The 24,082-nt window shown below is 38.7% G+C and overlaps 1 protein-coding gene across 12 annotated transcripts in view; it reads left to right on the top strand.

Annotated features, from left to right (window-relative positions):
- Window positions 1–24,082, top strand: part of GREB1L (GREB1 like retinoic acid receptor coactivator) — a 269,790-nt gene that overhangs the window by 207,590 nt on the left and 38,118 nt on the right. For all 12 annotated transcript variants that reach the window (XM_082698725.1, XM_082698732.1, XM_082698731.1 and 9 more), the window contains 2 exons: window positions 10,386–10,566; window positions 12,845–13,037. In XM_082698725.1, coding sequence (XP_082554851.1) covers window positions 10,386–10,566; window positions 12,845–13,037 — 374 coding nt within the window. The remainder of the gene's footprint in view (window positions 1–10,385; window positions 10,567–12,844; window positions 13,038–24,082) is intronic.

Here is a 24,082-nt window from a genome sequence, read left to right as displayed (position 1 = left end):
TGCCCCATTTGTGCCTCTCTCCAGCCAGGTGCAAGGAGGCACTCAACTAATGTTTGAATGAAGGGCTGGAGGGAGGAAGGGGAGTGTTAGAGGGGAAAACAGTGTCCAAGTGCCCTGCTTTCTGATTCTATTTGCCTTTCTCCAAAGGAAGCATTTCAGCAGCTAGTTGGCCAGGAAAAGCACCTGGCAGGGAGAAGCAGCCAAGGCATGAAGAAAGGCCACATCCTTGGCAGCCCTTGTGTAGCTGAAAGAAAAGGTGAAAACAGAAACCATCACGTTGTGCAGACTCAGCTCTAAGGCAAAACATGTGATACCTCAGCTCACTTCTAATTAAGGAAGGGAGGCAGAGAGGAAAAAAGGAAAGAAAAAGAAAACATTATGGAAAGAATTTGAAGGTTACAAAAAGAAATGAAAGGGATTAAACATTTTTAAGTTTTCCCAAAGTGGAATTGTAACTGTTGGAATGATCAATGGAGAAGCAGCCTAAGGAATTTTTAGACTACGGGAAATACTTCTGTCTTAATGTCATTTTTAAAAACTTCGATGTGGTATCATAATTCTCTTAATTTTAAGGAGACCCCAAATTTTATAAATTGGAACACTAGGCTACCAGGGTGATCAAAATGCAAGCCACTTTCAATTCAAGGTTGTTGGGGTGACAACAGGAAGTATTAGTGACTGTCCATATTTTCCATCTTTTAAAATGGTGTCTGGCGGGGTCCCCAGTGAATGGGAGCATATCTGGCAGTTTCCGGTCTTCCTGGTTTTATCATGCTCAGGGAACTGATACAAATTTGATGCCTCAGCACATGCCTGGTTATATAAGAAACAGAGAAATATTTCCGTCTCCTGATATATGGGTAGCTTCTTCTATCCATACAGAAATAAAGAGGTTTGAAGGAAGCAGAAGAGATTAGGAGGGGAGGTGAAGAGATAGTGGAAGGCATTTTCACTTTCTAAAATGGATTTTCTTGTTCTCATTAACCTCATACCACCTTGTCAGTCACCTAAAATTTTAATAGAAAAAATTGTTTCTTGGGCAGTGATAGGCAGCAGGGAATAGGATCCCAAAGAAGAAAGTACTAGGTGGAATGGGGAAGCACTAGAGATTCATGTGTACAAAAGCAAGTACCTAAAGTTAACATTCTTTTTTTTTTTTTTTAAAGATTTTATTTATTTATTTGACAGAGAGAAACCACAAGTAGGCAGAGAGGCAGGCAGAGAGAGAGGAGGAAGCAGGCTCCCTGCTGAGCAGAGAGCCCGATGCGGGACTCGATCCCAGGACCCTGAGATCATGACCTGAGCCGAAGGCAGCGGCTTAACCACTGAGCCACCCAGGCACCCCTAAAGTTAACATTCTTAAAATCAATTTCCAACCACGTAGTTAGCTGCCCAGTGCCCAACCCTGGTTTGTAGCTGGTATTTGGCTCTAGGCCTCTGCCTCCCAGCCTGCCATTATCTGGAGATGCTCCCTACCCATCCAATAACCTGCTTCTCTGTACCTTAAACTCCTCACCCACACTCCTCTGGAATCCCCTGCTCCTTTGTCATATCCCAGACCCTGCTGGATCCCAGAATCATCCATTCCAATATTCCCAGTGCCAGACCACAGAATTTCTTCCTACATACTCATAGTGTTGGCCACTATAGGGGAAAGAAAGTCAACCCTTCCAGCTGATACCCTCATAAATTCTTTTTTGGCTCTCTAGTTGGATCGCTCCCATTCCCCATGGTGGCTGGCTTCTCCAGATTCTGTTTCATCAAAACTTACGTCTTCATCCTTCTCTCTTAACAAACGACTATGCCATGGACTTCTCCCCTTCCCCATCCCAAAAAGAAAAAAGCTTCAGATAAAAACTTCCTACTTTCCTATCTACTTACCTTTTCCCCTTCCCTCCTGATCAGCGGAAGAGCTCATGTAAGCCTGACTCTCCCACCTTCTCATTCTCGTGGACCTCACGCTATGGATTATCTGAACTTCTTCCCTGGGGCTCATTTCATCCACTTAAACTTGCCCCCACTCTCTCAAAGAGGAAACAAGCCTCCGTTAATCCTACCTAACCTGCCAGCTCACCCTCCTCTGGTTAACTGCCCAACTTATCGAATGAGTTGTCTATTGTTACCTTGTTTCCTCATCTTTCACTCGCTCCTCAACACCCTGCAAACTAGCCTCCACTTCCCACCCCAACCCTTTTAGGATTCTTAACAATGTTACCAGTGACCTTTTCAAGCCTTATCTGAACTCTTGATAGCACAGGTGACTTCCATTTCTTCCTTTAAACACTGCAGTTCCTGTGGCTTTCAAGACACATTCTTACCCAGCTTTTCTTCCACACCATCATGCACCCAGCACCTCCTATAGGGCTTCAGCCCTGGGCTGTGTGTTTGTTAGGGCTCTTTCCCCACAACTGGAAAGGAAAATATTCAGGGAACATCTCTGAGTATGGATGGTACACCAGACACTTAATATTTGTTGAACTGAATTTTTGTAGCATTTTGTTGAATTGAATTTTAAGTTAACATCTATTTTATAAGGAAGCCATAGAAGCAATATTTGAGATTTAATCATCCCTGGCAAAACCAAATTTGGTCATTAAAACCGTATTTCATATAATGATAAATTATTGAACATTACTAATTACATTGAAACTAATGATGTACTACTATATGTTGGCTAATTCGATTTAAATGAAAAATGGGGGAAAAAACCCCATATTTTGGAAATCTACTTTGGCTACAAGTAAAGGCCTTCGATGTGTATGTATTTAGGTGTGTCTGTCAGTCACACAGGGCTCTTAAGTTGTATCTGTGTGTTCAGAACATTGTTCTTATGCAGGTCGAGTGCTGCTTTCTTCCTCCACCCAAATAAACTGCACAGTAGTATAGACTCACAGAGACAAGTCTACAGCAAACCCAGATTAAAGAATCCCCTCTGGTAGGAACACAGAAGGGAACCAGCTGGGCCACCAAGAGACAAAGGAACCCAGTGCAGTGAGTGCAGTGAGTGTTGAAAATAATCAGTGGGGATTTTAACCAGCTGAGATGGCCAGGATGAGGGAATGCCCATTGTTATCTTAGTACTTAAAATTTCAGCATGCTCTAATGATTTAATATTTTCTTAATTTTCATGTTCTTTTAAGCAGTAGAATTATTTTTGCATACCAAAACTTCGGAGAAACTAATTCCATCCAAAGAGAAGATGAACAACTAAAACTGAGAGTAGTTGCATTTTTCTTTGGCATATCTTCTTGATGAGAAGAGCAAGAAATAAAAATTAGAAATAAAAAATTTAGAAATAAAATTCTATGTTAAAAAACATCAAAGGATAAGAACATACAAGCTGGCGGTGCCTGGATGGCTCAGTCAGGCATCTACCTTCAGCTCAGTTTATGATCCTGGGGTCCTGGGATGGAGCCCCATGTCTGGAAGCCTGCTTCTCTGTTTCCCTCTGCCCCTTCCCACTTCTCAGGTGTTCTCTCTCTCAAATAAATAAAGTCTTAAAAAAAAAAAAAAGTACAAGCCAGATGAATTGTTCTCTCCAAACAAACAGGCAGTGTAAATGGGGCATTGGTTTGCGTACTAGGTTATCTTTACTATACCTGGTCATTTCAGATTTCCCTGATCATTATCAGTTTAATGTGATACTCAGGCTGATTAGCTGCTGCTTCTAGTGAAAGATGGTGGCCACTCATTCAGACTTCCCATCTTTGCAGAAAGGCCTTTGGCACTGGTGCTCATAAGGTATTATGGACTTGGTGTGTATGTTCTTGGTTTTATTCCCCTTCAAGACCCTCGGGCGGAAGAAAAAATGCTGCTTCCCCTTTAAAGGTTTTAGAGTAATGGCCTCAGAAGACATGATGTTTCTCTTTAATCCCAAGGAGGGGAACAGAGGCTAGTGCTCAGTTTTCCTTAAGCCCATCTGGCTCCTATAGCCTTCAGTAAAAAGAACGGGGCACAAATGGCAACAATCAGGCTGCTTGAAGTCCTTAGCCATCCAAGAAGTTTCCTCTCCAGGGATGTTTCAACTTGGTTATTTCCATGGAAGATGTTCACAACTGAGGCACAGCCTCTGGTGCTCCCAAACTTCAGGTCAGTCATCTTTAGGGAACACAGGGATTCCCAAACACCACTGGCTGTATTCTAGAACTCAGTGTGTTAAAAAATAAGAAGAGTTACTGATGCCTTCTAACTTCTCGTTCACATTAAGAGTCAGCTTTATTATTTAAGCAGACATGACTCTGAATCTGTCAGAGCAACCGTTAGTACTCCAGGTGGGCCCTGCTGATGTCCATCTTTTATTGTGAAGTTGAAAAAATGTGATGGATTTGTTCATGATTTATTAGAATATATTTAACCCTGTATAACCCTGTATATCTGTGACAAAGAAATTATCAAGGAAACAGGAAGAGACCTTTCTCAGACCACCTTTTTCTTGGTGCTTCTGGCCATTTTTAGATTCCCATGCCACTGTGCATGTTTTTGAAAAAACAAAACAAAACATGAAGGCTAAATCACAAGCTAATGAAATATTTATCTATATTAGATAGAAGAGATATAGAGGATGAGATGAGTATAACTTTTTATAGAGTTTTAACTTTCAATCCTTATAAATGAATTATGAATTAAAAATTAAAGCGGGAAAAATTAATATGGAAAGCAAACAAAAATAAATGAACTTTACTGCATATCAAATTAATAACATAGCCGTACACCAAGAAGAATTAATTCAAGTATTTTTAACACAGTTTTCTCATGGTAAACTCTCAATGTGATCTATCCTAAGAGCACAAAAAACTTGAAAATGAATTTAAAATTTTCATCTATATATTGTTGAGAGTGGTATTGATCATTTTAAAACTATTTCTTGTATATCACAGGGTAGAGCAAATGAGTAAATATTTTAATGTTGCCAAACACCAGGGTTCTCACATGAAAGAAGGGAGCCTTAAATGTGGAATGGGGAAAAGAAATATTCTTTTTAGATTTAAATTGGATGTAAGTATGAACTCATAATTTGAAAAAAATTTAAAATGTTTCCTACGTCTGTGCACTAAAATGTCTTAAAAATAGTAACATTTCAGGGACACCTGGATGGTTCGTTGGTAAGCCTCTGCCTTTGGCTCAGTTCATGACCCCAGGGTCCTGGGATCGAGTCCTACACCAGGCTTCTTGCCCACTTCTCCCTCTGCCTATTGCTACCCCTGCTTGTGCTCTCTCTCTGACAAATAAATAAATACAAACTTTAAAAAAAAATAGTGACATCTCAGTATCAGTATGTACACTTAGCATCTAGATAGATCTTGCCTTATAAATACCAATCTCCACTGTCTCAGCTTTGAGGTGGGAACAGTCTGGAATCTTGTTGTATCAGAAAGTGAGAAGGTACTCCAAGATTGATGCAGGCATTTCAAAAGGACATAACAGCCTGCTTAAAGAGACTTTTACGAGCCAAATTTGGTAATTCTGAGTATCAAGATGAATGATCCTAATGGATTGTAACCTATTGAAATCTTTTTTAAATCCATAAGTCCACAGGTAATACTTAAAAAAAAAAAAGCAAAGGGATAGGAGATGTGAGGGGTTGGGAGCAAACCCTTCTTTACAAGAGTACCAGCTAATAAATGTAGGAAAATATATAGGATTTAGAAAATCTTTATTTTGCATTACCAATGTATTACTGATTATGACAAGTATCAAGAAATACTAAAATATTACATAGAGGTACTCGGGTGACTTCAACCAAACAAAATCAAGAGGATCTGACTCTTGATTTGGGCTCAGGTCATGATCTCAGGGTCTTGGAATCAAGCCACACCTGGGACTCCAAGGCTCAATGGGGAGTCTGTTTGAGGATTATCTCTCTCTCCCTCTGTCCCTCCCCTCCACATGTCATCCCACATATTAAAAATTACATCAGGGAAAATGTATCTTTACAATGGAGAGATTTGGCAGCAGGCAATACCATAACCAAGTAATCAAACTGCCCTATCCAGTTATAAGACAGATAGACATTATGAGCAAAGAGAAGTATACAATGTCACCTATGAGGTGTCCTTGCCAAAAATATTTAACTTGAATCTGATCACAAGGATGCTCCCAAACAAATTCAGATTATATGGCATTTTACAAAACAAATAATTGCATTAAAAAAAAAACAGTGAAAAGACCAAAAAGAAAAAAAAATCTTTTTTTATGATTTTTTAATTATGAATAAAGAAACATGGCAACCAAGTGCAATGCTTAATTCTTGATTAGACCCTAGATCTAAAAAGAAAAAGAAAAAACACAGCCTTGGGACATTTGAATTGGTGAAACTCAAATGGGGGTTGGTATTAGAGAACATTATATCAGTGTTTGTTTAATTCCTAGGAGATAATGAAGTTATTATATAGGAAACTGCCTTTGCTTTTATTAAATACCTACTACAGTATTTAGAGGTGAATATTGTGATTGTTACTACCAAATTATCCAGCAATAATGATGATAAATAAAAAGTAATAAAGAGAAAAAGCAAATGCAACAAAATATTAACAACTGATGAATCTAATTGAAGGGCATTACCCTGGTCTTTCTATAATATTCAAAATAGAAAATGAAAGGGAAATAGTCACTTTTCATTGTTGATATGTCATCAAATAGAATTCAATATAGTTATTAATGTTTTCAAGTAGTTTCTAAAACATGGATGGATATTTGCATTCTTTTAAGAAATTTTAAATAGTGAATAAATCAAATTTATAAAATTTATAAAAGATATTATAAATCACAATATAGTGAACATTTAAATACCCATTAAAATAAGGAATACTGGAGTCTTGTTTTCCTTCCTGATGTCAATGTTTTTCTTCTTTCAAAGGTAACCATTATTCTGGATTTTCTGTTTATTATTCCCTTGTTTTATTTATAGTTTTACTAACTCCTAAACATTATATATTAATTTATATTATAATAACTATATTAATATATAAACACAATAACTCCTAAACAATATATTGCTAAATTTCACAACCTTTAGAACTTTTGTAAATGAAATCTATGCATGTGTCCATAATTTACTTTCTACACTCAACATTACATCCCCGAGATTGATCCTGTTGTTATGTGTAACTGTAATTCATCCATTTTATTGCTTTTTAATATTCTATTACAAGAATATATTACACATTTTTAAACAATCAGTTTACTAATGATAGACATTTGTTTGGTTCTATGATATAGTTCTGTTTAGGTCTTCTTTAATGTCCTTAATAGTTTCATCATTTTCTTTATAGAGATCTTATACACCTTTATTCCTAGATACTTAATATTTTTATGTTATTGCAAATATTTTTTAAAAACATATATACTTCTTAATTGCTTACAGCTAGTGTATAGAAATGTAGTCGATTTTTATAAATTGACATTGACTCTATTAACTTAACCAAATTCTTTTTTTTTTAAGATTTTATTCATTTATTTGACAGAGATCACAAGTAGGCAGAGAGGCAGGCGGGGGGCGGGGAGCAGGCTCCCTGCTGAGCAGAGAGCCTGATGCGGTGCTCAGGCTCAATCCCAGGACCCTGAAATTTTGACTGGAGCAGGGGCAGAGGCTTAACCCACTGAACCACCCAGGCACCCCAACTTAACCAAATTCTTATGCTTTATTTATCTGTGAATTGTTTTGCATTTTCTACACAGACATATTATTAATAAACAATGATCATTTGTTTCTTATTTTATAGTTACAAGTGAAAAATATCAGGAAATAAAATTAGGTAGGAAATACATGTTAGGTAGCACGATATGCATAGGAAAAGACACACGAAGGAATGCACGGAAATGTTCACAGTAGCTTATTTTGAGTTAAAAAATTATGGATAAATTTTTCTTTTTTTTTTTTTTAAAGATTTTATTTATTTATTTGTCAGAGAGAGAGCGAGCGAGAGCGAGCATAGGCAGACAGAGTGGAAGGCAGAGTCAGAGGGAGAAGCAGGCTCCCTGCGGAGCAAGGAGCCCGATGTGGGACTCGATCCCAGGATGCTGGGATCATGACCTGAGCCGAAGGCAGCTACTTAACCAACTGAGCCACCCAGGCGTCCCTGGATAAATTTTTCTTTTTAATATATCTCTATACTTTCCAGTTTTTCCAAGATGAGTATCTTTCACTTTCATAACCAGGAAAGAAACAATACTTAAAAATAAAAGCAAGTCTAAAACAAACTTTAAAGGTAAGGATGACCTACTAAAAATGCCCAGTTAGAAATTAAAATTAAAATGTCAAGTATCTATGATATGCCTGCTCCCCACCCAAATTCACCCCTGCAGGGCCAGATGGCCACACAGTCACATGTCATATCTAAGAGAACAACCTCTTAGAGTCATGGAACTTTGTCTTTCCATTAGGGCATGTGTGAAATTGACCTGTCAAAGGTCTTTATGCATTTGTTCTGAAATGTAGTCAACTCTTAATCATCCATAAGAAATACTTTTATTCTTTATGAATTACTTATGGTCTTTTCTAGTAAGTTTCCGTTAACTTGCACTGCTTATTCCCTAGGGATAAACTTAGGAAACATAGACTTATTTTCAACTGGCACTCTTCTCCCTATTATACAGATTAAGGAAACAGAAACATGCAGAGATTAAGTTGGTTCTCTCTTTCTCTGCTTACTTCCTCTATCACCTCCTCCCATAGTATGTCCTCGTCTTTCATTGTGACACTTGTCAAAATTATCCGTCTTCTCCATCATAAGCTCCATGAGGTTAAGACCTCTGTCCTGCTTTCCTGTGCATCTCGATGACTAGCACAATACCTCACATGGTGCCTGATATGATCAGTAAACCACTATGGAATGTTGAATGAATTTTACAGGCAATCCACTTTCAGAAAAATCAGGATACCTGCCACATTACATGGGTGACTGGTTTCAGGTATAGTCACAGTAACATTTGCTACATTTGGGTGGAAACTGAAAACAATGTCTGGGTAAAATCTTCTCATGAAAAATGGTTGAAAGCAAAATGACCTTTCTGTTCACTTTCTTATATAATGACTTTTCTGTATGGTAAAACATTCTTCCTGTTTTCTTTTATACCACTTAGAATTATTACTATTACATTGTCTAGATGTTAATTGTTTTTATTGAGCTGATTTTATCTGAAAAGAAAAGCTAGATAAAACTAAGTCAACATCACTCTATAAAAGTCTTTTAAATTAACTTGTTTCTTTTTAATTTTTTTTTTCACATAGTTGTGGCTGGTGGGGATTTTGCAGATATTTGATGCTGAATAGATATCCTCTAGCTTTGGGAGCCCAGGCTGATTCTCAAGGCCTCCATAACACATCTAACCCCAAAATTAACCTTCTAGTTCCTTCTCCTTCTTGAAGAGCTGTGAGCTTGAGTCACAAGGCTGTCATTTCAAGAGAGGGGGTGGTTAGTCCTTCCCCCCATGCAGCTAAAGGTCTGGAAGAGGAGGTTGCCCTTGGTTTGGGTTTTTTTCCTCTAGCTTCATTGAGATATAATTGCCATATAACATTGTGTAAGTTTAAGGTATACAGTGTACACCTTGAGGATTTGACACTTCTTTATATTGTAAAATATTTATACAATACAGTTAGTTGACACATCCTTCACCTCACACATTTATCATTTTGTCTCCTCATTTGGAAGGGGGATTTTGTGTTTTAACTGATTATCCCAACAACACCTTCCTGTGCCTCAAACTTTTTAGATGTTTGAATATAGAAGTAGTTATATTCTAGACAGAGATAATGATACAATACAGAAGTTTTCATTTCTAATATTTTGAGAATATAGTAATCTTGGGTAATTCTGTTCATTTTGTTAATTTGGGACATACTGCCCATCCTCTAGATATTATGCAAAACTTTCACTGTATAAAATGAGTAAAATATTACCTAAAAAACTCCTAGTCTACTTATGATATATTTGGACATCTTATGTTATTTTCCTTTCTCTTATATATATTTTGTTGCTAAATTTGGGAGTAAAGAAGGCTTATGTGATTATATTAATCTGGTCAAGAGCTATAGCTCTGAGGTGCCTAGTAACTGTCAGTAGTAACATTTCAATACAAATAGAATTCAATTAGTCATAGCCTTCATACATTTGACCGCTTCTACTTAGTGTATGAAGTTATTCGTTCCCTGTTGCCCTTTGTGTGAGGTGTAGAAGGTGGGGTGGGGAGGGGGGGCCTAAGGAAAAAGAAATCTGATATTTCCTCATCAACTTTCTGGTGGGGAATATACAAGAGAAGTATCTGCTCTGTAAAACCCGATACATACAGCTACTACCTGGTATATCAGTCGACACTGAACTTTAGTTTATTTCATGTATATATATATGTATGTGTGAAAAGATAAACACCTTTTTTCTTCTTGGCAGGTGTCCTTGTAGACTTGGGTCTGGAGGAAAATGGGACGGCTTATCAGAGAGCAGAGAAATATGTTGTTCGTCTAGACAATGAGATTCAAACCAAGTTTGAAGTTTTTATGAGAAGGGTAAAACAGAACCCGTACACACTGTTTGTGCTGGTTCATGACAACTCCCATGTGGAACTAACGAGGTGATTGCTTCAGAGTGAGCAAATATAGCTTTTCTTCTAGCACAGCAATGGTTTTTTCATAAATTCTCAAAAATCCCAGAGACCCTAACACTTGACATCTTCTTACGGGTAACTTATTCCTATTCATTCCCTGTGCTCTCAACTTTCCCAACCAATTTAGTGTTGATTTCATTTTAACTATATTGTGAGTGAATTTAGAAATCCCTGTTAAAGGGGACTTGGGTGGCGCAGTCAGTCAAATGGCCAGCTCATGGTTTCAGCTCAGATCATGATCTCAGGGCCATGATTTCAAGGTCATGAACTTACGATCCTGAGGTTGAGCCTGGTCTTGGCCTTGAGCTACTTGCTGCTTAAGTTTCTATCTCTCCCTCTATCTCTGACCCTCCCCCTCCTCATGGGCTCCCTCTCTCTCTCTCAAATTAAAAAAAAAAAAAAATGTATCTTTTAAGAAAGAAAGGACAGAAGGAGGTAGAGAGGGAGGGAGGAAGAAAGGAAGGGAGAGAGAGAGAGAGGGAGAGAAAGAAAGAAAGAAAGAAAGAAAGAAAGAAAGAAAGAAAGAAAGAAAGAAAGAAAGCAACCCGTTAAAGTTGTCTTCAGGGTATTGTAGAACTCAGCTGTCTCAGAGAAAGGGCAACAGGAGGAGGGTTGATGTTTATGACCTCCCAGAAGGGCCATGTGCTTTCCTTTCTCCAGCCTTCTTCCTTCCCAGTCCTTTTCCCCTTCCCCTGCCTTCCTCTTCTCTTCTCTCCTCTTCTCCTGTTGCTCCTCTTCCTTGCCTTTCTCTCTACCTGGATACCTTGAACAGTAGTAAAGATGCCACGTAAAGATCTGAGAGCAGGGGTGCCTGCTGTCGGAAAAGCATATGATTCTTGATCTTGACTTTATGAGTGTGAGCCCCATGTTGAGTATAGAGATTACTTTAAATAAATAAATAAATAAATAAACAAACTCTAAAAATTAAAAAAAAAAAAGATATTAGAGCAAATCTGAAACTTTCCCCAACTTACCAGTTTAAACAAGAGAATATCCTATTCCTCAGGTGGGTTTACAGTGAAAGAATAGTAAATGTGGCAGGATGGAGCCAGTTTTGCTTCCAGACCAAATTACCGTAATTATCTGTTAGGGTGTATCTTTCTTCTTGTGGATTAAAAAGGCAAGTTCGGGCCTCATCGAGTGTTCGTAGGTTTTCCTTTCTTTGGACACGCTGAGGTTAAGCATATGAAAGATTTGGGGTCTATTGTAGAAATATCAGAATTGCAAAAGCACTTGTTCAGAAGCCAGAATGTGTTTGGAATTCTGCAATCTGAACTCTAAAGCCATACACAGGCATAAATAAGATCTTACATAGCATTTAGAAAGCAGGAAGGAAAGAAAAAAAAAGTGAGGGAGGGATGGAGGAAGGAAGGTTGGAAAGAAAAAAGAGAAAGAGGAAGGGAGGGAGGGGGGAGGGGGAGGAAAGGAAGGAGTGAGAAATAGGAAGAAAGTAAGAAAAGTAAAAGAAAAAGGAAGGGAGGGAGGGAGAGAGGAAGGAAGGTTGCCCAGATGCTGTCCAGTTTCTCCTAGTCTTCTATGAGCAAAAATAGCTCAGTCACCTGATGTACCTCATCTTTGAACGTTTGGGGTAATAACTCTGAGGATGTATATTGGATCACTCTGTATTTAATTCCCCAGAGCACTGAGATTGTTTCTTTGACAAAAAAAAAAAAAAAAAAAAAAAGTGGTTTTGAGGCTGCATAGCAACCTAGTACATCCAAACTGAACAGAACTGAAAATGATTCAGATGTAAAAATTTTGGTCATAGGGGTTAAGTGGCCCCTCTGTAGCCTCCCCATAGTCTAACATGCTCAAGGGAGGAAAGAGAGTGACGTTAACACAGAGGGGATCCCTCCCAGTTTGGGGGCTTCTCTAAGGTACCAGTCATTTCTGTATGAGCATCCTGATTTGATGGAGAAGCCTTGTTCAGATGAGCTTTCAGACCAAAGTGGTCCATCTTAGCTATAGATTTATGTATCCTTGACCTGTAGAACTGAGTTACACTTTGAGGTATAACAGAGGCAGACTGAAACAGGAAAAAAAATATCTGAGATCTGTCTGAAAGTGGTAAAAAGGAGTGTAATTATTGCTCTTTGGAATTAAACCTTGGTTGCCTCTAATCCTGCTCCCAATTAAAAAGAACTAGAAAAACAGAAATGAAAACATTAGCTCCACTTTGATGTCTGCTTCTGTATCTAGTCCCTTCAATTAGGAGGTATTAACATGACTTTCAATATTTCTCCAGTGTCATTTCGGGCTCTTTGTCACATGGCGAACCCAGTCATGGATTGGCTGATAGAGTCATTAACTGCAGAGAAGTTCTGGAAGCTTTCAATCTGCTGGTACTCCAGGTTAGCTCCTTCCCGTACACACTACAGACCCAACAGTCTCGAATCAGCTCCAGCAATGAAGTTCACTGGATACAGCTGGACAGCATGGTGAGTCTCTGTTCTGCTCTCTGAGGCACAGCCCCAGTTCTCCCTGGGGAACTGAGCCTCAGTTCCCCAGGGAGCAGAATCTTGTGATAAAATATTGTCATGGTTCTGTAAAATAACACGAGACTTCAAAAATCTAACATTTATCTCCTAAAAGTTCCGTATAGTTACAATTATTATAAGTGTAAAGACTAGTGATTAGTGTCCTATATCAATCTGATTATGTTCTTTTTTTAGGTTATCATGCAGATACAGAATTATCCATCCTCTATAGTTCCACCCCCAAAATGTGATACTGTCTTATATAGTCACCAATAATTTCAGTGGCACCTTGGTGGCTCAGTCAGTTGAGCATCTGCCTTTGGCTCAGGTTGTGATCCCAGGGTCCTGGGATCAAGCTCCCTCCCTGTTCATGCTCTCTCTCTTTCTCTCAAATAAATAAATAAAATATGTAAAAAAATAAAATAAATGATGAATTTCAATCTGAAATTTGGAAATTTTGTTGTCCTTTTTAATAGCTCTTCTGTCATGTTTCAGTCTTACTGATCTGTGACTGTAAATTACGCTTATGTTCCCCAGCAACTGGATTTTTTAAAAAAGACTGTATTTATTTGACAGAGAGAGAGAGATCACAAGTGGGCAGAGCAGCAGGCAGAAAGGGGGTGGGAAGCAGGCTCCCCGCTGAGCAGAGAGCCTGATGCGGGCTCCATCCCAGGACCCTGGGATCATGACCTGGGCCGAAGACAGAGGCTTACCCCATTGAGCCATTCAGGTGCCCCTGGATTTTTTTCTTATAACCAGTTCTTAGTCTTATGGATTATGATACTATTATTTTAAATTACTCAGTAGTCACACTTAATGTTTTTAGAGCAGCCATCTCAAAGTTGTACATATTCAAGACTCTATGTTTTTTTGGCTCCAATCCCTAACACATGGAAGATATTTTCTGTGACCTATATAGTGCATGATAAATATACTATCAAAGAAAAGAAATAAGTGTTTCATAAAAAATGATGAAAATTAGCCATTAAGCAATGGATTCTTTGTTTTAAAATATTGAACATTATGGGTATTTTTAAATAAACATGTTTAAGTAAAAGATGCCAGATGCAAGAATAACATTTAGGGGCACCTGGGTGGCTCAGTTGGTTAAGCATCATGTTCTCAGGGCCCTGGGATGGAACTCCACATGGGGAATCCCTGCCCAGTAGGGAGCCTGCTTCTCCCTCTCCCTTTGCCTGCTGCTCCCCCGCTGTCCTCTCTCACACATAAATAAATAAATAAAATCTTTTAAAAAAATAATAACATTTACTCATTTATCAACTCATTTCATTCTGTTATGAAGTACGTAACTTTTCCCTGACTTGTAGCTCTTATTTTTGAGTATTGGTTTGTCCTTTGTAGTCAAGCAAGCTCAGGTGACTGAATCATGGTGGCATCAACCATGCCTCCCTTGTGAGAATTCAAGTGTGTTCACTATCACATAGAAATTGCTTTGAGCTCTCACTTTGTTAGTATCTTCTCTATGCCACCTTCATCAGTTGGATGTCAAATTACAGGTGAGAGTAAGAGACTGGCTCAGTTCTTTTGCCTCTCAAGTGTCAGGTACACCTGTAGGCTACCCAAGTAGTTGCCCTGACATGGAATGGGATTGCCAATAAAACTTGTGAAGGAAAAAACTGTTTTTTAAGCCAACAGTTTTCCCATTAAATGTTAAGTTTTAATATATTACTGGGGGGGGGGGGGAGAACTATCCTAATTAACCTTGTTGGTGTCATCTTTTCCAGAAGGGATCACACCAGTGATAGGAAAAATTCATAGCTTTGGCACTTTCCCTTCTCCTGACATAAAATAATAGGGAAATAGGCTCAAAATAACTTTCCTTAAGAGTCATTCCTCTGTGCCTGGATGGTTCAGTCAGTTGAGCATCCAACTCTTGATTCTCAGGTCATGATATCAGGGTCGTGAGAGGGAGCCCCATATCAGTCTCCACACTCAGCATGGAGTCTGCTTGAGATTATCCTTCCTTCTCCCTCTGCCCCTCCCCCCACTCCTGCTCACTCTGTCTCCCTCTCTCTCTTTCTAAAATAAATAAATAAAATTTTTAAAAAAGAAGTCATTGCTATGATTATGGTTGCTTTTTAAGGCACAATAATGGTACTATGGTTATATTTTTTAAGGGGTTCTTATTTGAGAGGCATCTAGTGAAGTATTTATGAATCAAAGATTGATACCTAGGATTGAATTAAAATAACTGAGGGGTAGAGAGTTATTATACTCTAATTAAGGTTTTTAAAAAGTCATCACTATGAAATTGAGATCAGCATAGAAGAAAGATAGAAACTTTGAGTCTAATTTATAACAACATCCTCACACATTAGATAAGAAACTCCTAACTATTAGCCTCCTTTTATTATCTTGAGGTCAATGTCCTCAAAAAGGAAAAATTGAGGGGCGCCTGGGTGGCTCAGTGGGTTGAGCCGCTGCCTTCGGCTCAGGTCATGATCTCAGGGTCCTGGGATCGAGTCCCGCATTGGGCTCTCTGCTCAGCGGGGAGCCTGCTTCCTCCTCTCTCTCTCTCTCTCTGCCTGCCTCTCTGCCTGCTTGTGATTTCTCTCTGTCAAATAAATAAATAAAATCTTTAAAAAAAAAAAAAAAGGAAAAATTGAGAAAAGCAGAGTAATTCAATTCAAAAAATACTGAGCACTTGTGGGCGTGTGTTAGACCTTTCCAAGAACACACAGAGAGAACTAACTGCTTAAGGGAGAAAGCAAAGTACATATGAAGGTCACTGTTATAAAAGTAGAATAAGATATACATAGAGAAAATAGTTTGGTGGTTACCAGAGGCAGGAGTGGGATGGGTGAAAGGCTGAAAGGGGTCAAAAGGTACAAACTTCCAGTTATAAAATAAGTAATTCCTGGAGATACAGTTAATATTGTATGGCATATTTTAAAGTGACTACAAGAGTAGATCTTACAAGTACACATCACCAGAAAAAAAATTATAATATATGGGCTGAGAGACGTATTCTGATGATCATTTTACAATATATATGAAGGCATGCCTCATTTTATTATGTTTTGCTTTATTGCACTTCGCAGATATTTCATTTTTTACAGATTAAAGATTTGTGGCAACCCTGCATCAAGCAAGTCTGTTGGCACCATTTTTCCAACAGCATTTGCTCATTTCATGTCTTTGTGTTACATTTTGGTAATTCTCACAATATTTCAAACTTTTTCATTATTATATTTATTATGGTGATCTATGATCATTGATCTTTGATGTTACTATTGTAAACACGTTAGTAGATTTAGCATTGCGGCATAATACCACATCCATGTAAGAATGTGAACTAAATAGCACAGCTCATTGACAATGCACTTGATCACCCAAGAGCTCTGATGGAGATGCACAATGAGCTGAGTGTGGTTTCCATGCCTGCTAACACAGCATCCATTCTACAGTCCATGGATCAAGGAGTAACTTCAATTTTCAAGTCCTGTGGTTTAAGAAAATACATTTTGTAAAGCTATAGTAGCAATAGATAGTGGTTCCTCTGATGGATCTGGACAAAGTTAGTTGAAAACCTTCTGGAAAGAATTCACCATTCTAGGTGATTGAGACATTCATGATTCATAGGAAGAGGTCAAAATATCAATATTATCAGGAGTTGGGAAGAAGTTGATTCCAAAGTCATGGATGACTTTGAAGAATTACAGACTTCAGTGGAGAAAGTCCCTGCAGGTGTGGTGGGAATAGCAAGAGAAGTAGAATTAGAAGTGGAGCATGAGGATGTGACTGAATTGTTGCAAGCCCATGATAAAGCTTGAATGGATGAGGAGTTGCTTCTTATGGATGAGCACAGAAAGTAGTTTCTTGAGATAGAATCTACTCCTGGTGAAGATGCTGTGGAGATTGTTGAAATGAATTAATGAATAACAAAGAATTTAGAGTATTACATGAACTTAGTTGGGAAAACAGTGGCAGAGTTTGAGAGGATTGACTATAATTTTGAAAGAAGTTCTGTGGGTAAAATGCTATCAAACAGTATCACACGCCACAGAGCAATCATTCATGAAGAGAAGAGTCCATTGATGTGGGAAACTTCACTGTTGTCTTGTTTTAAGAAATATCCACAGCCACCCTGCCTTCAACAACCACCCCAATCAGTCAGCCACCATCAACATCAAGATCGACCCACAAAAAGATTATGATTGCTAAAAGTTAAGATGATGGTTAGAATTTTTAAGCAATAAGGTATCTTTTAATTTAAGATATGCACATTGATTTTTTAACATAATGCTACTGTATACCTAATAGACTACAATATAGTGTAAACATAAATTTTGTATGTACTGGGAAACCAAACAATTCATTTGACTCATTTTATTGACCACGAGCTTTATTGTGGTGGTCTGGAACCAAACGGTCAAATCTCCAAGATAGCCCTATACATAAATAGAATTCTTATGCTATACACCTGAAAACTAATGCAATGTTACATGTCAAGTGCATCTCAATTTTTAAAAAAATCAAGTTGTACACCTTGAATATGTAGTTTTTATTAGTAAAAACAAAACAACGAGTAGAATAAGAAAATTTTAAAAAATCAAAATGCTCTGGGGGTTGAAAGGAGGGAGAAGTCCCACCCATTTGAGAGCACTAGGAAAGGCAACAGGGAGAGGGCACTGCGGACGGGCATTGCAAGAGCAGAAGGACTGGGCTCGGGCACTCCTGGCAGCAGACCATAGAAAAGGAAACAGAGATTTTTCAGAGAACACTAAGGGGATGAAAAGAAACCTGGAAATATATAGATAGAGGCTTAAAGTGCCAGGCTGACAAAGTTTACACTCATTACATAGGCATTAACAATTTTTTCAAAAGGGCATAGTATTATTAAAAACACAGTTGAGCCTTGAACAATACAGGGGTCAGAAGCACCCACGCCTGCACAGTTGAAAATTTGCATATAACGTTGTCTCCCGCAAAACTTAGCTAATAGCCTACTGTTGACTGAAAGCCTTGCCAAGAACATAAAAATTTGATTACCATCTATTTTGTATATTATATAATTATATACCGTGTTCTTACAATAAAGTAAGCTAGAGAAAAGAAAGGGTTAGGGAAATCATAAGAAAAAGAAAATACATTTAATGTACTGGACTGTAAAAAATCTACACAGAGGCAGAGCGACTGATGGTTTCTGCAGATCTGTCTCTTGCTTCAACAGTGTTTGGATGGAACAGACCCAGGGATACCTCTTCTCTGAGCTTCCAACCACCCTCCAACCTCTTTTCCAGTTGTAACCTCAGAACCATCTTCTCAGCCATCCTCTGGCTCCAGGACTAGACATCACCAGTTTTTGAGCTTAGGTCCTTATAGCCAATCAACCACAAGCTCCTGGATTTGTCCAAATGACTCCATCAAGGTGGAGGCCGCCCTCACCTGCCTGGTCAACTTGCATACACAGGGCTCCAATGCCTGTCTCTCCCTGGGCTTCTGTCCCAACCTCAGCCAAGTGGCTCTAAAGGGCTGAGGTTCTATTGAAGATACAAGATCAGCCCAGCAGCCATTCACTCTTCAGGACTTGCGGAAGCCCTCTCAAGATGAGTGTAAACCCATGGTGCTAGAGAAGAATCTGAACCAGGGCCTTCTGGATCTGCCTGCTCTGGGTTCTGCCCACACAAACTCCCATCTCTGTGGCTTCCTGGAGAACCACTTCCTAGATGAGGATGTGAAACTCATCAAGAAGTTGGCCCCTTGAGGGGCCCATGTGCTCCCCCCTGGGTGTCTGGGCTTCTGCCTGAGCCTCTTCCTGCAGCCACTAGGCAGCTTTTTAACCACCCTAGAGCCCTCTCCCAAGCCCTGCACCAAATGAAAACAATAAAGCTTTTTTCAGAAAAAAAGCAAGAAATAAAAGCAACAAAACAAAACAAACAAACAAGCCCCAAAAGCCCCTTATGTAAGTTGGACCCATGCAGTTCAAACTTGATGTTGTTCAAGAGTCAATTATATTATCAGAATATATATATTTCATTTTCATACTAACAAGGTGAATGTGCAACTTAATGAATTTTCATAAACTGAAAGCACCTGCAGAACCAGCACCGAAATGAAGAAAAAGAACATTACCACTAGCCTGGAAAACGGGCACTTCCCACAAAAGGCTGACACTCCTCTGGCCTCTTACCCCAGAGGTTTCGTTTGCCCAGGTTTGAACTTGATATAAATGGAATCATGCAGTATGCACTCTTTTGTATGTCATTTCTTTTGCTCAGCATGTGAGATTTTTCTCTATTTTTCATGAGTCATAAAAGATTACACTGGGTGACCACCACAATTCACTTATCCATCCCATTCATTTATTTCAAGTACTGACATTATTTAACATTCTAGTAATGTAAATTTTAGACCCAGGTATGTATTCTTGTTGGGTGTCTATGTGGGACTGAAAGCATATGTTCAGTTCTACGAGATATCGAGATACTGAGAGGCTGCCTTTTAAAGCAGATCATTCAGGGTAGAGGTTAAGTCAAAGCAATTAAACATGGGGAGAGCAGTCATCTGGCTTTTCTGATAATTCAGATTCAAATTAACAAATACATAAACCATGGTCCTAGCCAGAAAAAGTATGGGAGAAACGGCGAATTTTCAAGGATTTTTTAATTGGGGAAGAAGGAACAGTCGGAGATCTCTTTGAGGTGATGCCTTTAGTTGGAACCACGTTCAAGGGGAAGAGTGATCTGTGGAGGGCAAAGGAGGTGGTCTTTGAATGAATTAAAGCTGAGGAGTGCATGGATGTAAATGCAAATTTGGAGTTTCTACTGGGGATTTTTTTTTTTAATTAATTATTTATTTATTTATTTATTTATTTATTTATTTATTTGACAGACAGAGATCACAAGTAGGCAGAGAGGCAGGCAGAGTGAGAGGAGAGAAGCAGGTTCGCCACCGAGCAGAGAGCCCGATGCGGGGCTCGATCCCAGGACCCTGGGATCATGACCTGAGCTGAAGGCAGAGGCTTTAATCCAGTGAGCCACCCAGGCGCCCCTCTACTGGGGATTTTTGATGTAGATTTGGAATATTTCGTCAAGAGTTTCAGTGGACACTGAAGCAGCTGGTGTGGGTAAAATCATTGAGGAAGGTAATGAACAGAACTGCCAAGAGGGCTGTGGCCAAGGACTGACAGGTACAGGCCGCTGGATTTGGCCTCAGGCATCTTTGGTGACCTTCCAGGGAGCCAAGCATTTGGCTGGTGAGAAGCAAGGACAGCGGGGAGAGGACAGGGAGAGCTGTGGGTGAGGGGACCTGGGAGGGTAGGACTTTGGGAGGAGGGGTTTTTTGTTTTTTTTGTTTTTGTGGGAGAAGGGACATTTTCCCAAAAAACGAAAGGATTCAGTACAATTTGTGATTCTTGGAATACCCTGTTTCTTTCAAGTAACATCATTCAGAGCTTTGTAAAACACATTTTTATTTTTTTATTCTTTAAAAGATTTTATTCATTTGGGTGCCTGGGTGGCTCTGTTGGTTGAGCGACTGCCTTCAGCTCAGGTCATGATCCCGAACTTCCAGGATCGAGTCCCGCATCGGGCTCCCAGCTCCTTGGGGAGTCCGATTCTCCCTCTGACCTTCTCCTCTTTCATGCTCTGTCTCACTCATTCTCTCTCAAATAAATGAATAAAATCTTTTTTTAAAAGATTTAAAATCTTTTAAAAAAAGATTTTATTCATTTATTTGACACAGAGAGACACAGTGAGAGAGGGAATACAAGCAGAAGAAGAGGGAGAAGCGGGCCCTTGCCCCGCCAAGCAGGGGTCCTCATGTGGGACTTGATCCCAGGATCCCGGGATCATGACCGAGCCAGAGGCAGACACCCAATGACTGAGCCACCCAGGCACCCCTGTAAAATGTATTTTAAAGGGTGGTCCCACTGACATCTATTACAAGGTTTATAATACTTGGAAGACTGCAGTTACAGTTTAATGCAGACTTAACAGATTGGGGAAACTATTCGCGTCTAATTCTTATTTTTAGTATATCTCATTCTTAATCTATAAAATCTTTATTGATTAATAAAGAAAATACTGGCTCCAGTTGGTTACAGGTTATCTGTTTAATAACCACCCCCCCACCATAACTTTGCTGAGAAAGAGAAACTAAATTGAGGACAGGTGGATGCATCCTGCCCAGTGAATTAAAATGCTGCATCAGGGAAAAACAACAGGCCTGGAGTAGGATTTTATATTTTCCCAAAGAAGCAGGACCAAGCATGAGAAGGAAAGTGAAGACAGCAGGCACAAAAGAGAAGTCATTTCCACTGACTCTGTGCCAGCAGTCCAGATAAGGACAGAAACTCTAATGAATGGCTTTTTTTTTTTCCATCCTGAAATGACTTATTTGACACAATTATCCAGAAGGAAGGGAGCAAATAAAAAAAGGCTTCGAGGCCTTCAAAACAGATGCCACTCAGTGTGTGCCCTAAAGCTTCACTGTGTACAAGGACATACTTTGGTCCTCTGGCGCATTTATTCTCAAATAAGATCCTGTTCCAACAACCAGGAATAACTGGTCTGGGGGGCCACAGAGAAACTAAAAGTGGCAATTAAACAGTGCTTTATTTTCTGTTATAAACCACACAGTTGCTTATCTGTTTTTCTGAGTTACTAAAAAAGCTCAGAAACAAAATGTACAAAAACATCTTGTGTGCATTTTTGAGAGCACAAGCTACATGCCTGGCCCAATCTTACATCTCTTGCCCTTGCTTCTTCTTCCTCTGATTGCTTACTTTATTGAAGCTACTATATTACCTTTATGAAATGAGTTAGAGAGTGTTTAAAGGAAAATGTCAATACATAATTACAAATAAAAGTAAGACTAAAACACATAGGACACGTGACAGGTAGGAGGCATGACTGGGAAAAATTAATGTAGAAAAGAAGAAAGAAAGCTTGAAAAAAAAATGAGTACATGAACTCAAAAAGCTTACTTAATATTCTGGAGCTATTTATGTTTAAGGACAGCATGTCACACAACTCAGGATCCTCTGAGGGAAACTTTGTGTCATATCCCAAAATAGTTATTCATTTCGTAGTGATGTCTGAGTCATCAAGAAGGAGAATAAATACAGTGAATTCTGCTTAGGAAGGCAGAAAGGTATAGATTCCATTTTTAAAATATTTCAATAGTTATTTTTTGTGTATTTTTAATTGAAGTATAATTAACATATGGTGTTATGTTCGTTTCAGATGGATAAAGTAATGATTCAACAATTCTATTCATTACTCACTGTTCACCATGATAAGTGTAGTCACCATCTGTTACCAAACGACATTATTACAAGATTATTGAGTATATTCCCTATATTGTGCTTTTTCATCCCTGTGACTTAGGTATTTTGTAACTGGAAGTTTGTACCTCTTAATCCCTTTTATCTACTTCATCCATCTTTCCATCCCCCTCCCCTCTGGCAACCACCAGTTCGCTTGCTTACTTGATGTGTTTATTTTTGCTCTCTATCGTTAACAGTCTGCTTTTTGTTTCTCTTTGTTTCTTTGTTCATTTATTTTGGTTTTTTTAGATCCCACATGTCAGTGGAATCATATGGCATTTGTCTTTCTTTGTGTGACTTATCTCAGCCTTATAGCCTCTAGTTCCATCTATGTGGTTGCAAATGGCAAAAACTCATTATTTTCTTGTTTTTTTTTTTTTTTAAGTTTTTATTTTCACTCCAGTTAGTGAACATACAGTGTTATATTAGTTTCGGGTATACAATATAATGATTTAACACTTTCATAAATCGCCCTGTCCTCATCACCACTAGTGCATTCCTTAATCCCCATCACCTATTTCCCCCGCCCCTCCACCCACCTCTTCTCCAATAACCATCAGTTTGTTCTCTATAAAGAGTCTGTTTCTTGATTTGCCTGTCCCTCTCTCTTATTTTGCTTCCAAGATCTCATTCTTTTTTTGTCGTTGTAAAATTGTAAGATATTTAAAGTGTACATTGTGATGATCTGAAAGGACTCTTCCCTTCTAGTTAATTGACACACCCATCATCTCATATATATATATGTATATATATATATATATATATATGTAAAATATATATTATATGTGTGTGTGTTATATATATATATTTTGGTGAGGATATTTCATTTTGACTCTCTTAGCAAATGTCAATTATATATTATAGTGTTCACAACTATAGTCAACATATTATACATTAGACCTTCAGACCTTATTCATCTTATAGTAGACAGTTTGTACCCTTTACCAACCTCTTCCTATTCCCTCCCCCCACACTTTCCCCACTCCCACTCCCGCCATCCCCCAACCCCCGCCCCTGGCAACTACTCTTCTACTCTCTGCTTCTATGAGTTTGACGATTTTTTTAAAGATTCCTCATGAGTGAAACCATGTACTATCTGTCTTTCTCTCTCTATTTCACTTAGCATAATATCCTCAAGTTCTACCTATGTTGCCACAAATGGCAGGACTTCCTTCTTTCTCATGGCTGAATAATATTCCATCATGTGGACATATACATACTATATCTTCTTTATCCATTCATCCGCTGACAGACACGTACGTGGCTGCTTCCATATCCTCGCTGTTGTGAATAATGCTCATTGAACATGGGAGTGCATTTATCGCTTCTATATCCATTTTCCTTTCCTTTGAATAAAATACCCAGAAGTGGAATTCCTGGATCAACTTTTAATTTTTTTGAGGGACCTCCATATTGTTTCCCACAGTGGCTGTACCAATTCACACTGCCACCAACGAAGCATGAGGGTTCACTTTTCTCCACATCCTTGCCAACATTTGCTATCATTCTTCCTTTTGATAGCAGTCGTGCCAACAAGTGTGACGTGGGCACCTGGCTGGCTCAGTCATTGGAGCATGTGACTCCTGATCTTGGGGTCATGAATTCAAGTTCACATAGTGCCTAGAGGTTACTAAAAAAAAAAAAAAAAAATTAACAGGCGTTTAGGTGACATCCCATTAGGTAACATAGTCACCATCTTGTACATTAGATCCTT

The sequence above is a fragment of the Mustela nivalis genome (assembly GCF_964662115.1).
Source record: "Mustela nivalis genome assembly, chromosome: 14".
NCBI classification, from domain to species: Eukaryota; Metazoa; Chordata; class Mammalia; order Carnivora; family Mustelidae; genus Mustela; species Mustela nivalis.
Note: the sequence above shows the minus strand (reverse complement) of the source record. Positions and strands in the feature narration are given on the sequence as shown.